The sequence below is a fragment of the Centroberyx affinis genome, unplaced genomic scaffold, assembly GCF_046629955.1.
Source record: "Centroberyx affinis isolate AG114_WGS23_722 - 3 ecotype Tasmania unplaced genomic scaffold, CSIRO-AGI_Caff_v1 ptg006716l_1, whole genome shotgun sequence".
Classification (NCBI taxonomy): domain Eukaryota; kingdom Metazoa; phylum Chordata; class Actinopteri; order Beryciformes; family Berycidae; genus Centroberyx; species Centroberyx affinis.
The window spans coordinates 48,619-66,071 of record NW_027283408.1 but is presented as its reverse complement, the minus strand read 5'-3'; the positions used below and the strand labels follow the sequence as shown (position 1 = coordinate 66,071).

The 17,453-nt window shown below is 44.7% G+C and overlaps 1 protein-coding gene across 1 annotated transcript in view; it reads right to left on the bottom strand.

The window, feature by feature from the left end:
• The window catches only part of LOC139638971 (NEDD4-like E3 ubiquitin-protein ligase WWP1), a 44,314-nt gene that overhangs the window by 5,217 nt on the left and 21,644 nt on the right, over positions 1-17,453 (bottom strand). The window contains exons 8-24 of the mRNA XM_071513013.1: positions 13,656-13,837; positions 11,465-11,930; positions 10,780-10,875; positions 10,214-10,388; positions 7,647-7,701; positions 6,128-6,212; positions 5,810-5,938; positions 5,564-5,636; positions 5,396-5,467; positions 5,161-5,249; positions 4,769-4,928; positions 4,244-4,377; positions 3,597-3,737; positions 2,251-2,371; positions 1,746-1,850; positions 830-926; positions 165-237 (exon numbers count right to left, since the gene is read on the bottom strand). Of these exons, the coding sequence (XP_071369114.1) occupies positions 165-237; positions 830-926; positions 1,746-1,850; positions 2,251-2,371; positions 3,597-3,737; positions 4,244-4,377; positions 4,769-4,928; positions 5,161-5,249; positions 5,396-5,467; positions 5,564-5,636; positions 5,810-5,938; positions 6,128-6,212; positions 7,647-7,701; positions 10,214-10,388; positions 10,780-10,875; positions 11,465-11,930; positions 13,656-13,837 (2,253 nt within the window). The remainder of the gene's footprint in view (positions 1-164; positions 238-829; positions 927-1,745; positions 1,851-2,250; positions 2,372-3,596; positions 3,738-4,243; positions 4,378-4,768; positions 4,929-5,160; positions 5,250-5,395; positions 5,468-5,563; positions 5,637-5,809; positions 5,939-6,127; positions 6,213-7,646; positions 7,702-10,213; positions 10,389-10,779; positions 10,876-11,464; positions 11,931-13,655; positions 13,838-17,453) is intronic.

Genomic DNA, 17,453 nt, shown 5'->3' with positions numbered 1-17,453 from the left:
GAAGCCCATCATTATTGGAATAAAGGAATAAAGAACATTTCACATAATCAACTGCCAACCTGTGGCAAACACTATCTAGTAATATTTAGGAACAACACCTGGGCAAAATGCTAGTATGTGGGGGGAAAAAACCCCGTAGATCAGAAGTAGAGTAGCCCACTCACCATGTATGGCTCCGAGGAAGCCAGGTATCCTTCCCCACCTTCTCAATGCAGAACTTCTGGGGCCCGTTACTCCCTACACAGAAAAACAAGACGAAAGGTGAGACGACAGAACAATGCACGTGCTGTTGCATCCTGACGCCACTAGAGAGAGCCATCGGCAGGCTTAAGCCGCTTGGGCAGGTTAAGAGAAGGGTGTTATTGGCCCGATTAGCTGTTTTTAATCATGGAGAGGTAGCCACAGCTGTGTAGCATCACACTAATGAGGAGCGACCTACTTTCAAGCCTCTTAAGCAGGTGGAGGAGAGAGGCGAGGCAGAGGATACCCCACCACAGATAGTAGGACTGCGAGTACCAGGGTTTGGACCGCTCTGAACTGTCACTGAATTGTCTCTGAACATACTGGGAGCCCTGATGGTCCTGAGAATACCCCAACCAGGAAGAACCTTGGTTTCGATTTGGCCCTTTTCCCCTTCCCCTCACCATTATTCACCTCGACTGTATGTTGCCTATTTTCTGGAATGTCCTGCTGAACAAAAACCCTCAGGTAGTCCGAGTTTACCACGGTATGCAGCTTGTATCTGTCGTTCTTTGCGTCTGTATGTGTGCCTTGTGCGATTATGCAGTAAATGTGTTGTCCTTGGTGAGTGTGTGTGTGTGTCACTCACCCATGAGTTCAGCGAAGCCGCCCAGGGGAAGCCTGCAGGTCCCGGTGACAAACTGCATGAGTCGAAGTCGCACCTCGTTGTCCACCTCCTTCACCAGCTGCAGGGGAGAAAGCAGCAGCACACACACTCATCAGCACCCACTACACCGTAATGTTAGGTTTTTTTAGTCAGAATCGTGACCCTGATTACGTAACAGAACAGATTTAGTTTTTAGAAAGACTTCCACTGCTGTAGGTGTCACCCTAGAGATCATTTCATTTTCAAACAAAAAGGAGCAACATGAACTCAAAGTACCGTAAGCTTTGAAATTCGGTATTAAAATATAACTAATTTACATGAGAACCTCACTAGACACTACTCAAATATTAAATCGGAACTGAGCCTGTTAATGCGTGTGTGTGCTACATTTTGCCTCGATCAACTCACTAGAGCAAAATGTGTTATTCATTTCCTGTGTGTTGTTTTGTTTACAAGTTATTGCAAGTTTTTTCAGTTCACTGCAGTACACAGGTCTGGATTGTTTATATTTTATTTACCCAATAAAAACTGTTTTTGGCTCAATTTGTTCCCTAATCCATACTAATAATGCAAACAATCATGTATCACAATGCTAAAAAGATACATTGTATAGTTTGTATCAATTTGCTGCACATTTCAGTCATGTATACAGCATACAACATTGACACTGATGTAATATCATAGCATATCCCATAATATCTAAATGGAATTGTATGGTTATAGTTATTGATGTCACCCAGCCCTACAACAAACAATGATGGTTACTAAAATTCAGTCCAGAAATTTGCCCCCCACCTCTCTTCTCTGTCCCTCTCTAGCTAAAGCAAACAGTAGGGGGTAAGGACCATAGACACAACATGTATATTTTGTGTGTGTGTGTGTGTGTGTGTCCCCGTACCTGCCAGAACCAGATGATTTGTTTGCTGTTCCTGGTGTAGTGGCGATACACTGTGTTCCTCTGCCAGTCCTGCAGGTCCACCTCCTGCATGCCACACAGCATCACCTGGACCACACACACACACACACACACACACACACACAGGCACGCAGAACACACAAACAGACGCGAATGAGCCAGTAGAATATGTCACAACACTAGCACAGGGGAATTTTCACACAAGGAGAGAGAAGAGGGAAAAACAAAAACTCCTTTCTACACACATCCACACCATTTCATTTGATTTAATGTAACATTTATTTATCCAGGCAGGGCAATTGGGAACAAAGTCATATTTACAGTGACGGCCTGCCAAAAAGTAAAAGCCTTTTGGAGTAGGCCAGGGGGTTGGGATTAAAGTAAACACACAACAGAGACATGACGATATAAGTCACCAACAGCACTCAAAACAGAAGAGCACTTTTATTATTATTAGTGCAGCCCCAGCTGTTGGCATGCTGCTCACCTCCAGCTCCTTCTCATCAAAGTACTGGAGCCACTGGAGGGGAACCACCTCGTTGAAGCCGTCCAGGAAAGCCTTGGTCTGCCCTTCGACCCCGCGGGAGAACCTCCACTCTGCCATCAGACTGCAAACCAGACGGCACAAATGAGCAATGCAAGTTGAGACGTACTCACTCTCTGTCTAGCTCGCCTGCAGACTGCCACCCTGCCGCTGTTGTCTGCTGCCATGAGTCTTGCCGCTTTTGCTCACCCACCTCCTCCCCAGCCCCACTTGCTTAGATCTGCTTTTATGTACTATATGGGGGACTACCTGACTAAGGCGTTCAATGACTCTTATATTCTTCAAACTCTCCGATGAGAACATTGTATCACCCACAGTTGAGTTCTATTTTGCACCTGTTATGTTTTAAAGATTTATTTTTTTGCATTTTTATGCTTTATTTGAGATATATAGTGAAAGAGAGACAGGAAGGTATGGGAGAGAGAGCGAGGGGAGGACATGCAGCAAAGGACCACGGGTCGGATTCGAACCCGGGTCGCTGCGGGAAGGCCTGAGCCAAATGGTACGCGCCCTACTCGGTGAGCCACCAGGGCGCCCCACCTGTTATGTTTTAGACGTTCCTGGAAATTCTATGTAATTATTCTGTGAAGTGGACAAACATGCAAAAAAAATATACTATTATGTTTTCAAGCCCGAGGAAAGTAGTCAGTTTAAGCATTTACATGGCTATTAGCTGCTAATATTCTCCAACTGGACAGGTTATCAAAGGTTTATGCCACTCCCTTTGAGGAGTTTACAAGAGGCATTTATATTTGAATTGGGCTATTATTCTGATTTATAATGGAATGCAAGGCCCCATCTAAACTAATGTTTCAAAGTTTACGGGCTGTTAATAATTGTCTTCGTGTAACAGAACATCTGAGCAAGTTTCCTGGAATATCTTCCAGGAACCTTGACAATGAAGATGACTGTGGTTCAAGTTTTGCTTGAACCACAGGCCTGGAGGATAGCTACAAAATTATCTTTATTGCTGATGTGTTGTGCAACAAAGCTCCATTACGGGAATACGCTGGTTTTGAGAGGTTAAGAACTAACATAAGGATAATGTTTCCTGAACTAAAAAAACACTCAATGGCACGTTTGGCACTCAACCCGGATGATGAATCCTTCCAATAAGTATGGAAATGATCAAGAATTGCAAACAGGACTCCAATTTACCTTTTTTTATTTGTGTGCAAATGCCAAAGACTGTTCCTCCGAGTGCAAGCTGGGAAGCTGACAAACACACACCATTCACCCGCTCAGCGAGTGTTGATGCTGTTCATCGTTCTTGATAAAGTTTGTCATACCTTATATACTCCTCCTTGTTCTCCTCGGTGACTAGGACATTAGTGCCGTCAGGTTTCAGGTCGTGGGAGGTGATCTTCCCCAGGATCTCCATGTCCACTGAGAAGTACATCTCCAGACCGCACTCTTCAATGTTGTTGTCCCTGAGGGGAAAAGAAGAATGCCGTTGTAATCATAGTATTATAGAGTGTGGACTATAAATCTTTAAAAAACAAAAACATAGGGATAGAATAGTGAGGAATAGTTTCACTACACTTTAATTGACTGAAAATGATCCCAATTACAGAATGCAGAAGAATGACTATTCTAATCATAGGTTTCTCTCTCCCCACTATTTTCTCAGCTAGTATACTGTAGACAGTTCTACAACTCAATACTAAATCAACAACAAAAATCTTCCCATATGGGTTCCTGGGACAAAATCTTATCAAATGGGGATCTGTGGTCTAATCTGTCTATTTGGGGTGGATGACAAGGAAATGTTTAAGAACTCCTGCTCTAAAGCCCCACATAGACAGCTTCATTGACACCCTCTTAAATGTATAGGGACAGGAATAGTGATCTGCTTAACCAAAATGAACACTACTTTACAGCCATGCCCTCTATTGTCCTAAGGATATACATATAAATATCAGCAGTGACTGATTACCTGATCCAGATGAGTGAGTTGTAGAACTCGGGGTCGATGGACTCCAGGTCTTTGAGGATGAGCTTCTTGTTCAGCATGCGCTTGTAGAAAGGCAGGGAGAAGCCTGTGTCAATGAATTTGCCATGGAAAAGTGCCTGCAGCCAGAGAGATGGATAGAAATAGATGGTGTTATTTTACTGTGCTGGTCAATCTGAAAGCGTGAACACATACAGATTGTGTACAGTCCCACGGTGCATTTGTGGCCAAGAAAAATGGACCTAAAGAATTATACATGTATTTGAATGCAATCTTTCTAGATCCCTAGTTGATCAACTAAATCATTGCGTACAGGCATAGAGGAGTGAGAGGTCTCACCACTGTGGACCACTGCTTTTGCACTGATGTTGTAAAGCTACATGTGTGTGTGTCTCTGGACTTACCTCTCTGTCAGCCTGTCTGTTCCCAAAGCTTTTTCTATTTGTGTAAGCAGTAGTGATTAGCAACTCTTTGTGTGTGTGTGTGTGTGTGGGCAGTGTGTGGACTCGCCATAGCAATGAAGCGTCCTATGAAGCAGAAGTAGGAGAGGTGGTCGGGGTTGATGGTCGAGGCCGGGTTGATCTGCAGACAGTAGTTGCTCTTGCCGGCGTACTCAAACAGACAGTACATGGGGTTCAGCACCTCGTGGGATAGCAGGAAGAACCACTCCCTGGAAGATGAGGGGCGGGGCAGAAAACAGAGAGGGAGAAGAAACAGAAAAGCAAGGGCAGTAGGAGAGGATGAATGAGGAGTGGGGAGATTGAGGTGAATTGGCGTTTAATTAAAGGAAAAAGATAGGGATGGAGAGAGAGAGAGGGATCCAATCCATTAGTACACACAGTCTACAAATACACGGTACAACTGCAGTGTGTTTGCAGTGTGTGTGTGTGTGTCCATCTTACCGGGCTAAGCCACCATAGTCTAGTCCCTCTTCCCCTCTGAAGATGACATAGAGTCTCCTCCTCAGGTCGTAAGGCTTCAGGGCCATAATCTAACACACACACGAGAACATTTAGCAGATAAAACATGATAGGAAACTGACATATGAGTTACATGCGGCAATATCATGGCATGAATGCATTTGTTTTTGTACACAGCTCAGGCACATGCACTGCACACACTGTACTAGACTCTTACTTGCTGGAAAGAGTCTTCGAACAACGTCTGTCTGGACACGGTGATCTTCACATGGCTGGGGAGTGCATTGGACTGGGGAGAGGAAGGCAAAACATTGGCGTGTTGAAGAAAAATGACACATAACGCCACCGAGAACCCCACAACTGCGGGAGAGGGAGAGAAAATTACCTGGCACAGGTAGCGGAAATGGGCGAGCTTCCACCTGAAGCTGCGCTCGTAAGCAATCTGAGGGCCCTTGGTGCTGAGACGAGCAAAAGAGAAAAGGAGCAAGTCAGAGGTGATGTATCTTGTGAAAAAAAAAGAAACAACAGGCTATTTCCTTTACTATGGGTGTACTTGTAATAGAAACGTTTTTAAATGAAATGTAAGTGGAAAAACATGTACAGAATTTTGTTTTTTGGCATGTGTTCTTACACAGAGGACTTTCCAGTGCGTGGATCACTGAAGGTGGTGGTTCGGGTGTTGTGATCCACAAAGTAGCGGACCCCTTCCCTTGTGTACCGGATCTCCCAACCTTCAGGCAGAGGGTCCTCATTCTGTAGCCTGTACACACACACCAACACACCGATACACATACACACAAAGAGGAGAGAGGTTAGAAAAGTATTACGGCTTTATTGGGAAAGACATTCCAGCTCTGCTTTGAAGCTTTTAACAACACAGTGTTGTGCTGAGGTTGCGTGAGTAATAAATCCAAAGCCCCTCATCAGGTTGCTGTGGCGCTGAGCTCACCCTTGTGTTCGGGGGTCTTCCCACTGCGTTGTCTTGGTGTTGTGGTTGACAAAGTACACTCGGTCGTTAGAGTCCACACGCCTCTCTGGAGTTGACATGCACACAGAAAGGAAACAGTACCTCAATAAACCAAATTGACACCAGGTTGCACTGTGGATTGGCCTCAGTGCTGAATCATACTATAAACACAGGCTTATCTGACACACTGTCATCTGTGATCTTTGTGTACAGCAAGTAAGGACAGAAGAGGGAAGGTGTGGAAGAGTGGGAGGCTGAGAGGAGAGCAAGACCCACACAATAAGCAGGCCACAATAGAGGTGGCCTAAAATTAAAATGGATTTGGACATAAAAAAAACCCCACTGTTTGGCATGACTGATATCACATGATATCCGTGTGATACTTTCATATTCAAAGCCATTTTTGCACTTGAATAGGTTCAGCAAGAGGAAAACTTGCACATCCCAAAAAAAAGGTTAATGCACGTGCGTCGGGGAAAAGCAGTAGAGCAAAACCAACAACACTAGTCACTAGTCGCTAGTAGGGCTGGGCAATATATCAATATTATATCGATATTGTGATATGAGACTAGATATTGTCTTAGATTTTGGATATCGTAATATCGTGATATGGCATAAGTGTTGTCTTTTCCTGGTTTTAAAGGCTGCATTACAGTAAAGTGATGTCATTTTCTGAACTTACCAGACTGTTCTAGCTGTTCTATTATTTGCCTTTACCCACTTAGTCATTATATCCACATTACTGATTATTTATCAAAAATCTCATTGTGTAAATATTTTGTGAAAGCACCAATAGTCATCCCTACAATATTGTCGCAATATCGTTATCGAGGTATTTGGTCAAAAATATTGTGATATTTGATTTTGTCCATATCGCCCAGCCCGACTTACAACTGAACATTTAGCCCACTTTTGTAGAAAATACCGAGATATATATCGTGTATCACCATTCAGCCTAAAAATACCGAGATATGGTTTTTGGTCCATATGGCCCAGCTCTAGTCGCTAGTCTGAAGAAGGTCCTGTTGGACTGAAACTTTACTTTGTAATAAAAGGGTGTTGCATTGCAAGTAGTAGAGTGCGGGAGCTTCTTCCATTGTTTATTGCACTTGAATAGCTACAATGCATATTTACACATTTCTGTAAATTGTTTCTCCCATATTGGCAATAGCTGGTGACGCACACTAGCATATCAGCCACAACCTATAATCCATCAAAGAAGAGACACTATCTATTTCTCTCTTTATTTGCTGTATTAATATGTGTTGATATGTTCAGTGGTGTGATTACTGTTAATTTATTGTCAGTACTCACTTTTTTTTTTGTCTTATTTATAGTTATATCCTTTTCTCTGCTACTGCAACGACCCAATTTCCCCATAAGAATAATTAAAGTTTCATCTAATCAAATCAAAGTATTGCCGTTTCCATTTTCCATATCCATACTGACACCCATTTCTAATGTGTACATTGATTAGTTGGAACTGCAGAGCTGAACTCACCCCAACCAGGAGGCAGCGGGCCCAGAGGATCGTTCTCAGCAGACATCATGGAGGCCTGGAAACGAGGGAGGCACACATGGACATCCATTTAGATCCACCAGGGAGACACAAACACAGAAACCCAGTCAGAAATATTTCCAAGTTGTAGGATATTCCAAAAGAAAAAAGAAAAATAGATTCCAAATAGGAGCTAAGCAGAAAATAGATTCCAATACAGGGAAACGGGTTAATAATCCAAATGAATTCAATGTATTCATATGTTGCTGGCCTCAGCCTGCCTCTGTGGCTGACTGGTGTTGAATACTCTCCAACTCTGCTCCTGTCTTTTGATTTGAGTTGTAAGCTAATCATCATCAAGGAAGATGAAGTCACCGCTCAGATCAAAGGCTCAGGAGAGGGACCCTCACAAAGAGCACCAGATTAGAGCAGGACCCTGAGAGGAAGGGGGTAGGCAGGCAGGTAGAGGCCGGGGGCATGTGTGTTTTGTGCTTTGGCTAGGTGGGATTCCCTCCTTCGGGCTGAGTGAGTAGGGCTAGAAAGTGAAACTCTGGTCCATTCGGGTGATTGGGTTGTGAATCAACTGCACCCAGAGATTGGAGATTCAGTATGTGGGGGCCTGTGTGACCAGCACCACAGGGTGGGGCCTATTACTTTTAAACTCATCAGGGTGATAAGATTGACAATAATCTGTTTACCCTTGTCAATTAGGAGAGAGAAAATATGAATATAAAATACCATTCAGATTCTCTAAAAAAAAATAATGTGGCTATTAGTGAGCTCAAGATAAAAGAAGAAGGGGTTTGGACCACTGCAATGCACCCAATATTTGAGTTATTACAGACTGCAAAGAAAGGACAAAGTAATTTTCCGGTGATCCCAGACATCAGACCTGTTGTGACCAAATTATCTTTGAGGAGATTTTTAGAGCCGTTCTCCCTGAGCTTTGGTCAGCAGGCCAGATGTTTGCTCTGTTTACACTTCTGCAATATTGGGTGATGATGAGAGTGCTTTGAGCTGAATGCACATTCTGTGACGTGACGGGCTGATAACGACTGAGAGCTGGCTAGTTCCAGTGTGATCAGGTGATTCAGTGAGGCGGACAGTTCACATTGCGTAAAATGGAAAGATTGTAGCTCTGTAGGTGAAGCTTCACAGATGGCCAGCAATTATCTTTTGAAAGAATTTAAAGCACTCAATCACCACACTGCTCACTTCTCTTGGTGTCCCTATGAGTGGGGTAAGAAATAAACTTATTTTCCAGTGGGATATTTTGACCCCTTAATCTGATTTTTAGGGGCATTTTGGTCTTTTCTGGGGGCAATTTTATTGAATATTGAAATAATGCACTTGCATTGCACATTGGCAAAAAAAAAAATCACTCAATTTGTATCAGTAATGTTTGTTTTACACCACACGCCCCACAATTCTTTCCCACTGGCAGCAGGCCTTACAGAAGAGGATGGTGTGGTTTTCCCCTCTCTGTTCCCAACTAGTTCATCTTCCACCCCTCAATTGTTGAGTTTTTTACAATACTGGTTGTTTTATTCTTTGTTGATGCAGTGCTTTGTGTGGGGTCAGCATTTTCTTCTACTACTGGCTATGTGGGGCCACATTTTCTACTGCTTCAGGCTGTGTACTCGGGTTGTTTTCTGATGTTCCATTTGTCTCAACCAGAATGCACTGGAGAGAATCCCCCAATGACAGGCTCCCACAAATCAGCTGCGGTGGCCCATGTGGGACAGTAGTCGCATTCACATGTGAATATATGACAACTCAGCTAATAAAATGTGAACAGAGTGAAATGCAAAAAAGCATTATCGGGGCATTTTTTGTCCCCTCATTTTTTATTTTCATGGGCATTTAATGAACTTTCAAGGGTATTTTTGCCCTGATCCTGCATTAATTTCTGACCCTGCTTTTGAGACAGACATATAGCTTCAAATTTCACCAGATAGGTCAGAGGCCAGTGGGTGGTAGGGGTTCACCCTGATGCAAATATGCTTTTCAATCTCACACCATCTCAAGGCAACTGACAGTTGTTGCTAGCTTACATATACAAAGAGCAACTTCTAAGGTAAGAGCGGGTTCAATTCATCTAGATCGGTCCTTTCCTGGACAGGCCTCACTGAAAGTTTGGGAGCCAGGGATAAGTTACAAAGTCAAAGGTTACATTTTATAGACAATCCAAATGTAGCCACTGAAGTATCACCTTTTTATAATGCCTGTGGGGAATTTGCTAGCTATCTTGTAGGGGAAGTTCAAACACAAATTTGGAATGCAAGAGAAGAGATTAATTAAATGCTTTTGTCAGGTCTTTCCTTTTTAATTCCCTCTAGTCTCACTGCTATGAAACGATAAAAGACAGACGGGTCATATGTCAAACTAACAATAAAAATGACTAGATTCTCTGTAAGTGAAGGCACTAAGTCCCTTTTTCCATTCTGGAGTAAAACACTAAAAAAGGGGGTTGATGATGTGAATTATTCACATGTCATTTATTGGGCAGGAGAGGACAATCTGCAACAAATGTATTTGACGAGGGTAAAAAGAAGGGGGTGTTTCCTTACGGAGTAGAGGTATCTCTGGTTGAACTGGTGCATAGCTCCCTGCAGCTGGCTGCGCTGGCTCTGCCACTGCTCAAAATTGCGGACCGACTCCATGGTGGGACGCTGCCATGTGGTGGTGCGGGTGTTGTGGTCCACGTAGTAGATCCTGCCCCGGTCGTCCACCCGGCGCTCCCAGCTGGCAGATCGATGGGAGACGGGCGGCGTGGCACACAGAGAGACAAACAGAATGCAGGTTGGTAAGCAGATGGATGAGCCAGGCAGGAAGACACAGGGACACCTCACAGTCTCTAAGAATGCAGTGTTTCTGCAGGTTTCAGTAAAGCCAAATTTAAGACATCTGCATCTTTCCATGGTCTGTGATCATTGGTCACATAACTGATGCAAATGACACGTGAAAAGAAAGCAGTATTTTAAGGGTCATGAATTCAATCAAACATAATGAAAGCAGCATATTTAACACAAACATGGGAATAACCTTCCTAATGTGTATAATACTCCAAAATGCTGGGCAACAAATTACCAATCGTGTGTGCTTGTGTGTATGTATGTGTGTGAGAGAGACTGACCCTGGTGGTAGTGGCTGCGGTCTCTCCCAGGTGGTAGTCCTGGTGTTGTGGTCTACATAGTACGTTCTCCCATGTGGGTCTTTCCTCTGCTCCCACCTGAAAGACACGAGATCAGCAACAACAACAACAAAGGAGGTCAACATGGTCAAAGGTCAACATGTTAACCTGACATGATCTTACAGATAGGAAATGTAAACACCTGTTAAAAGCTGGTACATGGTACAATGCTGGTAAGTTTGTCTACTAGTCTACCAACTACTTAGCAGGTAACCAAACGTTCTATTTGAGTTATATTCTATTTCTTCTTGTATTCAATTAAGTCAATACGGCTGATAAAAACCTGATGTAGCTTATTTTTTCTCTGCTACACCTAAGCATTCACTGTCTCTGTCAAATTAGTACTGCAGCGCACAGGAATTACTTAAATTGACACTTTTATTGATCGGCTACATAATAACTGTAGGCCATAAAAACCATGGAGTGAACTAGTTTCTCTATTAAAGTCATTTTGCCTTTAATAGTGACCGAGATCTATATAGTTAGCTCCACTATGGATAGTAGCTAGGTACTTTTAAGGTAATTTGTCCATCCATCTCCCTCCTTTATTCCTCCTTCCATCCTTCCTTCCTTCCACTCCCTCCCTTTCCTTTATCCTTCCTCCCTTAATCCCGGTGATGGTTTTTACCCTGGTGGCAGAGGATCTGCTCCAGCGTTGGGGGCCTGCTGCCTGGGCTTGGCCCCGTCCGTAGCTGCGGCTCCACTGCTACTACCGCTACCACCGCCGCCTCCTGCAGCCGCTGCCTCTCCCGGCGCTGCGGAGGAGGAGGACAACGAGGAGGCTGTGGCGGTGGTGGAGGTGGTGGTGGTGGTGGAGGTGGTGGTGGTGGTGGTGGTGGTGGTGGCCGCCTGGGCTGGGGAGGTGGAGGGGGCAGCAGCAGCAGCAGCGTCATTAGGCTTAGCAGCAGAAGAGGAGGCTGGAGCCGGTGTGGAGGAAGAGGTGGTCAGGGCTGGAGTTGTGCTATCTGCCGCCGCGTCCGAGTCCGGCAGGGCGGCTTCTTGGCTACAGTCCTCATGGTCGTCTGCAGGGGGCAGCGCATCGTCTGGTGCAGCAGAGGGGGGGCCGAGAGCAGCGTCACAGGAGTCCCCGTTGACTGCAGGCGACACAGAGAAAGACAATGGTTACGCTCACATGCATGGAGTAACCCTGCTATCCATGACTTGCAGTGATGCAAGTGTTTTGTTGTCGCTGCCATACTGACTCCTAGACTGACTCCTGAGACAGCGTGGCATTTTAAGCAAAGACTGTATAACAAGCAACCATGAACAAGCAAACGTCTCACCAGACTTGGCACAACATACGACAGGCGTTATAATTCGTACTCGTTAAGTTAAGCGTGTTATTTTTTTTATGTATTTTTTTTTTTATTTTAGGCATTTTATGCTTTATTGATAGAGACAATGTGAGAGAGAGACAGGAAGGTATGGGAGAGAGAGAGGGGAGGACATGCGGGAAGGACTGAGCCTTATGCGGTACGCGCTCTACTCGGTAAGCCACCGGGGCGCCCCCGTTAAGCGTGTTATTTAATAAAACAACAATAGGTAGGCACTTTCTCTCACTAACTGTGATGTTAGTGAGTGTGTTTGGGAGTCAATATGGCGGTATCACCAGAACAGTCAAGGCAAGCAATGGATTGGCTGTACTCCAGTTAAAGTCTTATTAGGATTAAGCTGTTTACATGAACCTTTGATATCCTGCAGCTGAGTCTCCCAGTCGCCACAGTAAACTGTAAACCAGTTATCAGAATATTCCCTCTACCTCTTCGACTGAGCAATAACCGGTTATTTCTACTATAGGGGAAAGATATGATGACCCCAATACTAATCTGTTCTATGTTTTGGTTGACGCCAAAATGTACCCAATGCTGCGTGTGTGGAGTAAGATGTTCCCATACAGTAAACCTTTTAATAACAGAGTAAGCCAGGAGTCTTGACTGGGTTTCTCATAATCAAAGTATGAGCTTACTCGCGTTATTCTAATTGATTTATGAAATTTGCATGCATCTGGGTAAAGAATGGATTTCTTCACGCATGTAAACGTATCCACTGATAGAGAGAATCAAAAGATTGAAAAGCGGTACGCAACTGCACAAACCATGGCTGAGCTCCCCTGCTCCAGAAGTCGGTGTACTAAAGTCTGTGCTCCTGAGTTCAGTGCAGCCAACTGTTATTTCCCCGAGTCTGTGCTTTCGCATACAAGTAGTTAATATTCTCTAGTCAAGTTTGGCTTGGTCTATGTGCTACTGCTGCCCTGCCTGCCCTCAACAGCACACTGCACTCTGTGCTTTCCCTCTCTCTCTTTCTCTCCAGGGAGTTTTCGACAGAGGTGCTGACAGCAGCAGAGATTACAGGCCTCTCTTAATGAAAATGAATCTACTGTTCTGCTCTGCTGTTCCCTAGGACCAAGTCAACCATGAACTGCCCTGAAGATAAAGGCGGGAGCACAGCGGCAGGACACTCTGCACAGTGAATACCTGCTGGGCAGATGTACACGCACATATAACCGAGGCACTCTGGGGGCAATCTGCATGATTCCAGCTTGGACCCGAGCCTATAACTTATCAGATGCATTTGGTAAATATGTTCAGTTTCTGATTCTCGCTTGAATCATATCCAGAGACATTTGACCTTGCTATTTATAGTGGATTATCCCAGTAACAGAGAGAAAAATACAGTGGTATAACGAACATCTTGGGAGACCCTGTAGTTAAATGTGTTCTGTTGAACAATGGATGCTGGTCTTGCCAAAAATATAAAAATTAACTCCTCTAATTCCAAAAATCCCACACTGTGTAATAAAATCTTAAGACCCTGCTCACCAGTCTTGCTCTCCGTGTCGCTGTCCAGGGGTTGGTGGGCCGGGGTGGAGTTGGGCGTGGAGTCTCCATTGACCACGGGGCCGGGGGCGGGGCTGGAGGAGTTGGAAGGCGCCTGGCTGTCCACACCGTTGGAGGCCGAACAGGAGCCTGAGCCTTGGCCCAAGTCTGTACCGTTCACTGTGCTTCAGGGGACAAACACACAAGAGACGAGACAGTCAGGCAGTGGCACAGATCGGCGGGGTTTCGATGTTTCTTGAGAAAGACAGACACAACAGATCACAGCAAAATCATCACAAACTAGATAACAAACTAAGTCATGTTACAGGACAGGCATTCAAAAGCCACGCTTCCCAAACATACTGGCACAGGTAATTATGCTCAAATGTTTGTGCACTCCTTGATTTCTGCACATTCTGCTGTAGCGTAAAATTTAGAATGAAATTATTTTGTTCCAGGTTTTTTTTCCTGAGATCTACAAAAGGTACTTTTTTGGATTAATTCCAGCCGGTTTCAAGTAACAATAAATGTCAAAGGGATTGAGATGAATGACAGAAAACTAGCTGGGGATACTACGATGTGTGAAAATACATAGGTGCGCTTTACTTCTAGTATGGAAGTCAAGGGGAAACTTAGACAAGAGAAACGCAACAAAACTGATGCAATTTAGCCCAAAATAAAAATAAAAAGTTTGAGTATTTTGCACATTTCTTCCTTTTAATTCAATTACATATCTTCATATAACTTTCTAGAATTTAATTTAAAATTTTTATTTAATTTAATTCTAATTCCTCTTAATTTTCATTTTCATGTCTTCATATATATTTATTGAATTTCATTTTCACTGTGAAAGATCTTGTACCTCAGGTAAATCTGAGATTTAAAAAAAATACTTTTAAATTATTTGTACAGGATAAATATGTGCAAATAGTGAGGGGATGGACACATTTTTGAGCATGACCATATTTGCTAACCCTAACCCTAAAACAGAGTCAGGCTGCTGTAAAGTCAAGACAACCTGTATTTATACCAACATTACAGCATGAACAGGAAGTGAGTGAATTCTATTGTGGATAAAATGTTTAAGCACTTTCTGTGACTGCTGCGGTAACAGAGGGCAAAGGAGGCCATCCTGCCCCCTGCCACCCCCTCACACACACATAGACAGAGGAGGCAGTGGGTTAGACAACCCGCCTCCCCCTCCCCATAGAGGCCCGTCAGTATGTATCTCCTCCAACACAAAGGGCCAATGATAAATGTGTGTTTTAATGCTCAGCTAATAACAGAGCATGCCACTGTCTGTCTAATGCTCTGACACTGATTGAGGAGGCGACTGGATGGCTGAGAGAAAGACAGGCGGTGTGTGCGTGTGCGTGTGTGTGTGCGTGCCTGCGTGTGCTCCTCATCATGTATCTGAGTAGCATGGACCACACTATAATTAGGCCAAATTTACAGCCGGATGTCCAGGCTGACACACACCGTGGCACCTCATAGAAGGCCTTGAATCTATAATCATGCAGCAGGCTTGAATCGTGTTGTGTGCCGTGTTGCTTCGCCTCCTGCTTTATTACCTACCAACCTATAAACCTCTTCCTGTTTATGTGGTTAGCCTGCCAGCTGCGTGGCTTTGTCAGGGTGAGGAAAATGCATGCTACGTGCACTGTGCATGTGTGTGTGCGTGTGAGATAAAAGACACTGCCTTGTGACATTGAGACTATTGTCTTGAAGGGGTAAAGAGAGGGCCCAATAGGATGGCATGGTGACGTAATGGGTCCAGCTGAAGGGGACCCATTGTTTGTGAGCCAGCAGTGTTCAGTCGCTGCCACAGACTAGCCCACGCCAAGGCCACCGTTTGCTACAGGTCAAAACCTGCCTGGACTGGGTTTGGGCTTTGTCTGGACGGGTGTGTAGCCAGCCACCAATAAGAAAAACTACAGAGTCATACACGGTCACTCATGTAGACATAAAGAAAGGACACATACCATAATACAAATTAAAGTAATAATCCATGACGTTTTCATACAAATAAAGCCTGTTTCTACTCTCTATCTCCTGCTGACACAACACATTAGTGATTCAACCTATAGTCAGTTCATCAAAGCTTTTACATTTGCTGTTCGAAACAGCTGGTGTCTGGTAGCTCTTTCCCGGGAAAAATCCTCTGCCGCATAGGAAGTGATGGGTTTTAGGTTTCTGGCAGCAACAACAGCGGCTTGTTCAGAATAAATAGAAGAAGAACTGGGTCGTTAGCGTGAGCAGCGATAGCCACCATCGCTGAACAAAGAAAATAGCGCCACCTACAGAAACTCAAACTCCGCATCCATCAGAAATCTGTCACTCCAATCAGTCCCGCTTTCTCTATGTTGCCCTAAACCCACCCCTGAGAAGCCACCAAGACATGAGACTGGGAGCAAACACTAAGGCGCATGGGCAGACAGAGACACACACACACGCACACAGACAGAGTGCAGTTGCTGCCAGCATGGGGGCAGTATGAAGTGTTTTGTCAGGCTGTGGGACCTGGGGCCTCTGGCTCCACAGGAAGGGTCTCCCTCCTTTGCCATTTGTGGATAAACAGTAGAAACACCAGCTGACAGAGAGAGATGGAGGGAGGGAAGGAAGGAAGGAACGAAGGAGGGGAAGGGCAGCTGAGAAAAGCACAAGTGAATGGAGGGGAGAAAGAGAGTAAGGCACAGGAAAGAGACAGAGAGATTTGAAAAGAGAAAACTAACTGGAGGGAGCAGGGAGGCTAAAAGAGGCGTATGGGAGAGAGGTAATGGAGTGACGACAGCCAGAAAAGGCACCGGAGCATAGCGGTGAGATAAGACCATGAAGGAGAACAAGCCAGAGAGAAAAAGAGACACAAACCGATAGAGGGAGGGGGCACGCTACCAAGTTTTAAGGATGCCCCTGTTTGTGTTTTGCAGTCCTCTCAGCAACTGCAATGCAGATGGCAGCCAGGCACCCCCACCCCCTCCCTTCCCCGTCGCCCCCACCCCGCCCCCACCCCTTGTCTGGCGCGATGTGCAGACGGGTTCCCTCCCTGGCTTTCCAATAAAAGGCCCGTTAGCCTCGTTGAAGGGCACTTTTACACGGTGTTACAGATAATAAAGATTGGCACCGGTGTGGCAGCCGCTGGAACGGAAAGCAGGACAGACGGAGGAGGGAGAGACGGAGAGAGAGAGAGAGAGAGAGAGAGAGAGAGAGGGGAAGGAAGGTGAAGTGATGGGATTGAGGAAAAGCAAGACAAGGACAGAGTCAGATGAGAAAGAGAAAATAAGAGTTTAGAGGGAGATGAATGGACAGGCAAGGAGTTTGAGACAGGGCAGGAAAAAGCTACAAATAGAGAGAGAATGAGAGAGAGACGATGACCATGTTTACATGCACAGAGAAGTCTGTTCTTAACACAACAACAAACTGGTTTTGTCAGAACTGGGTTAGAATAACCTGGGTAAGATCCTACTCCAATTAGGAGAAACCTGGTTAACATGCCTGGCTTACTCTGATATTAAACAGTTTACTATGGCATGGAAGCATCTTACTCCTTTCACTTTTGGTTTTCACTGTCTGTACAAACTGACTCCCACAGCATTATGTGTACATTTTTATGTCAGCAAGAAACATCACTCAGATTACTACTGGGATCATCACTTCTTTCCCCATGTATTAGAATTAGCCTACTGTGGCTCAGTTAAATAGGGAGGGGGGAATATTCTGTTAACTGGTTTATTCATGGCAACAGGGAATCGCAAGGTATCAAAGGTTCATGTTAACAGCTTAACCCAAAAAAGATTACCAGAG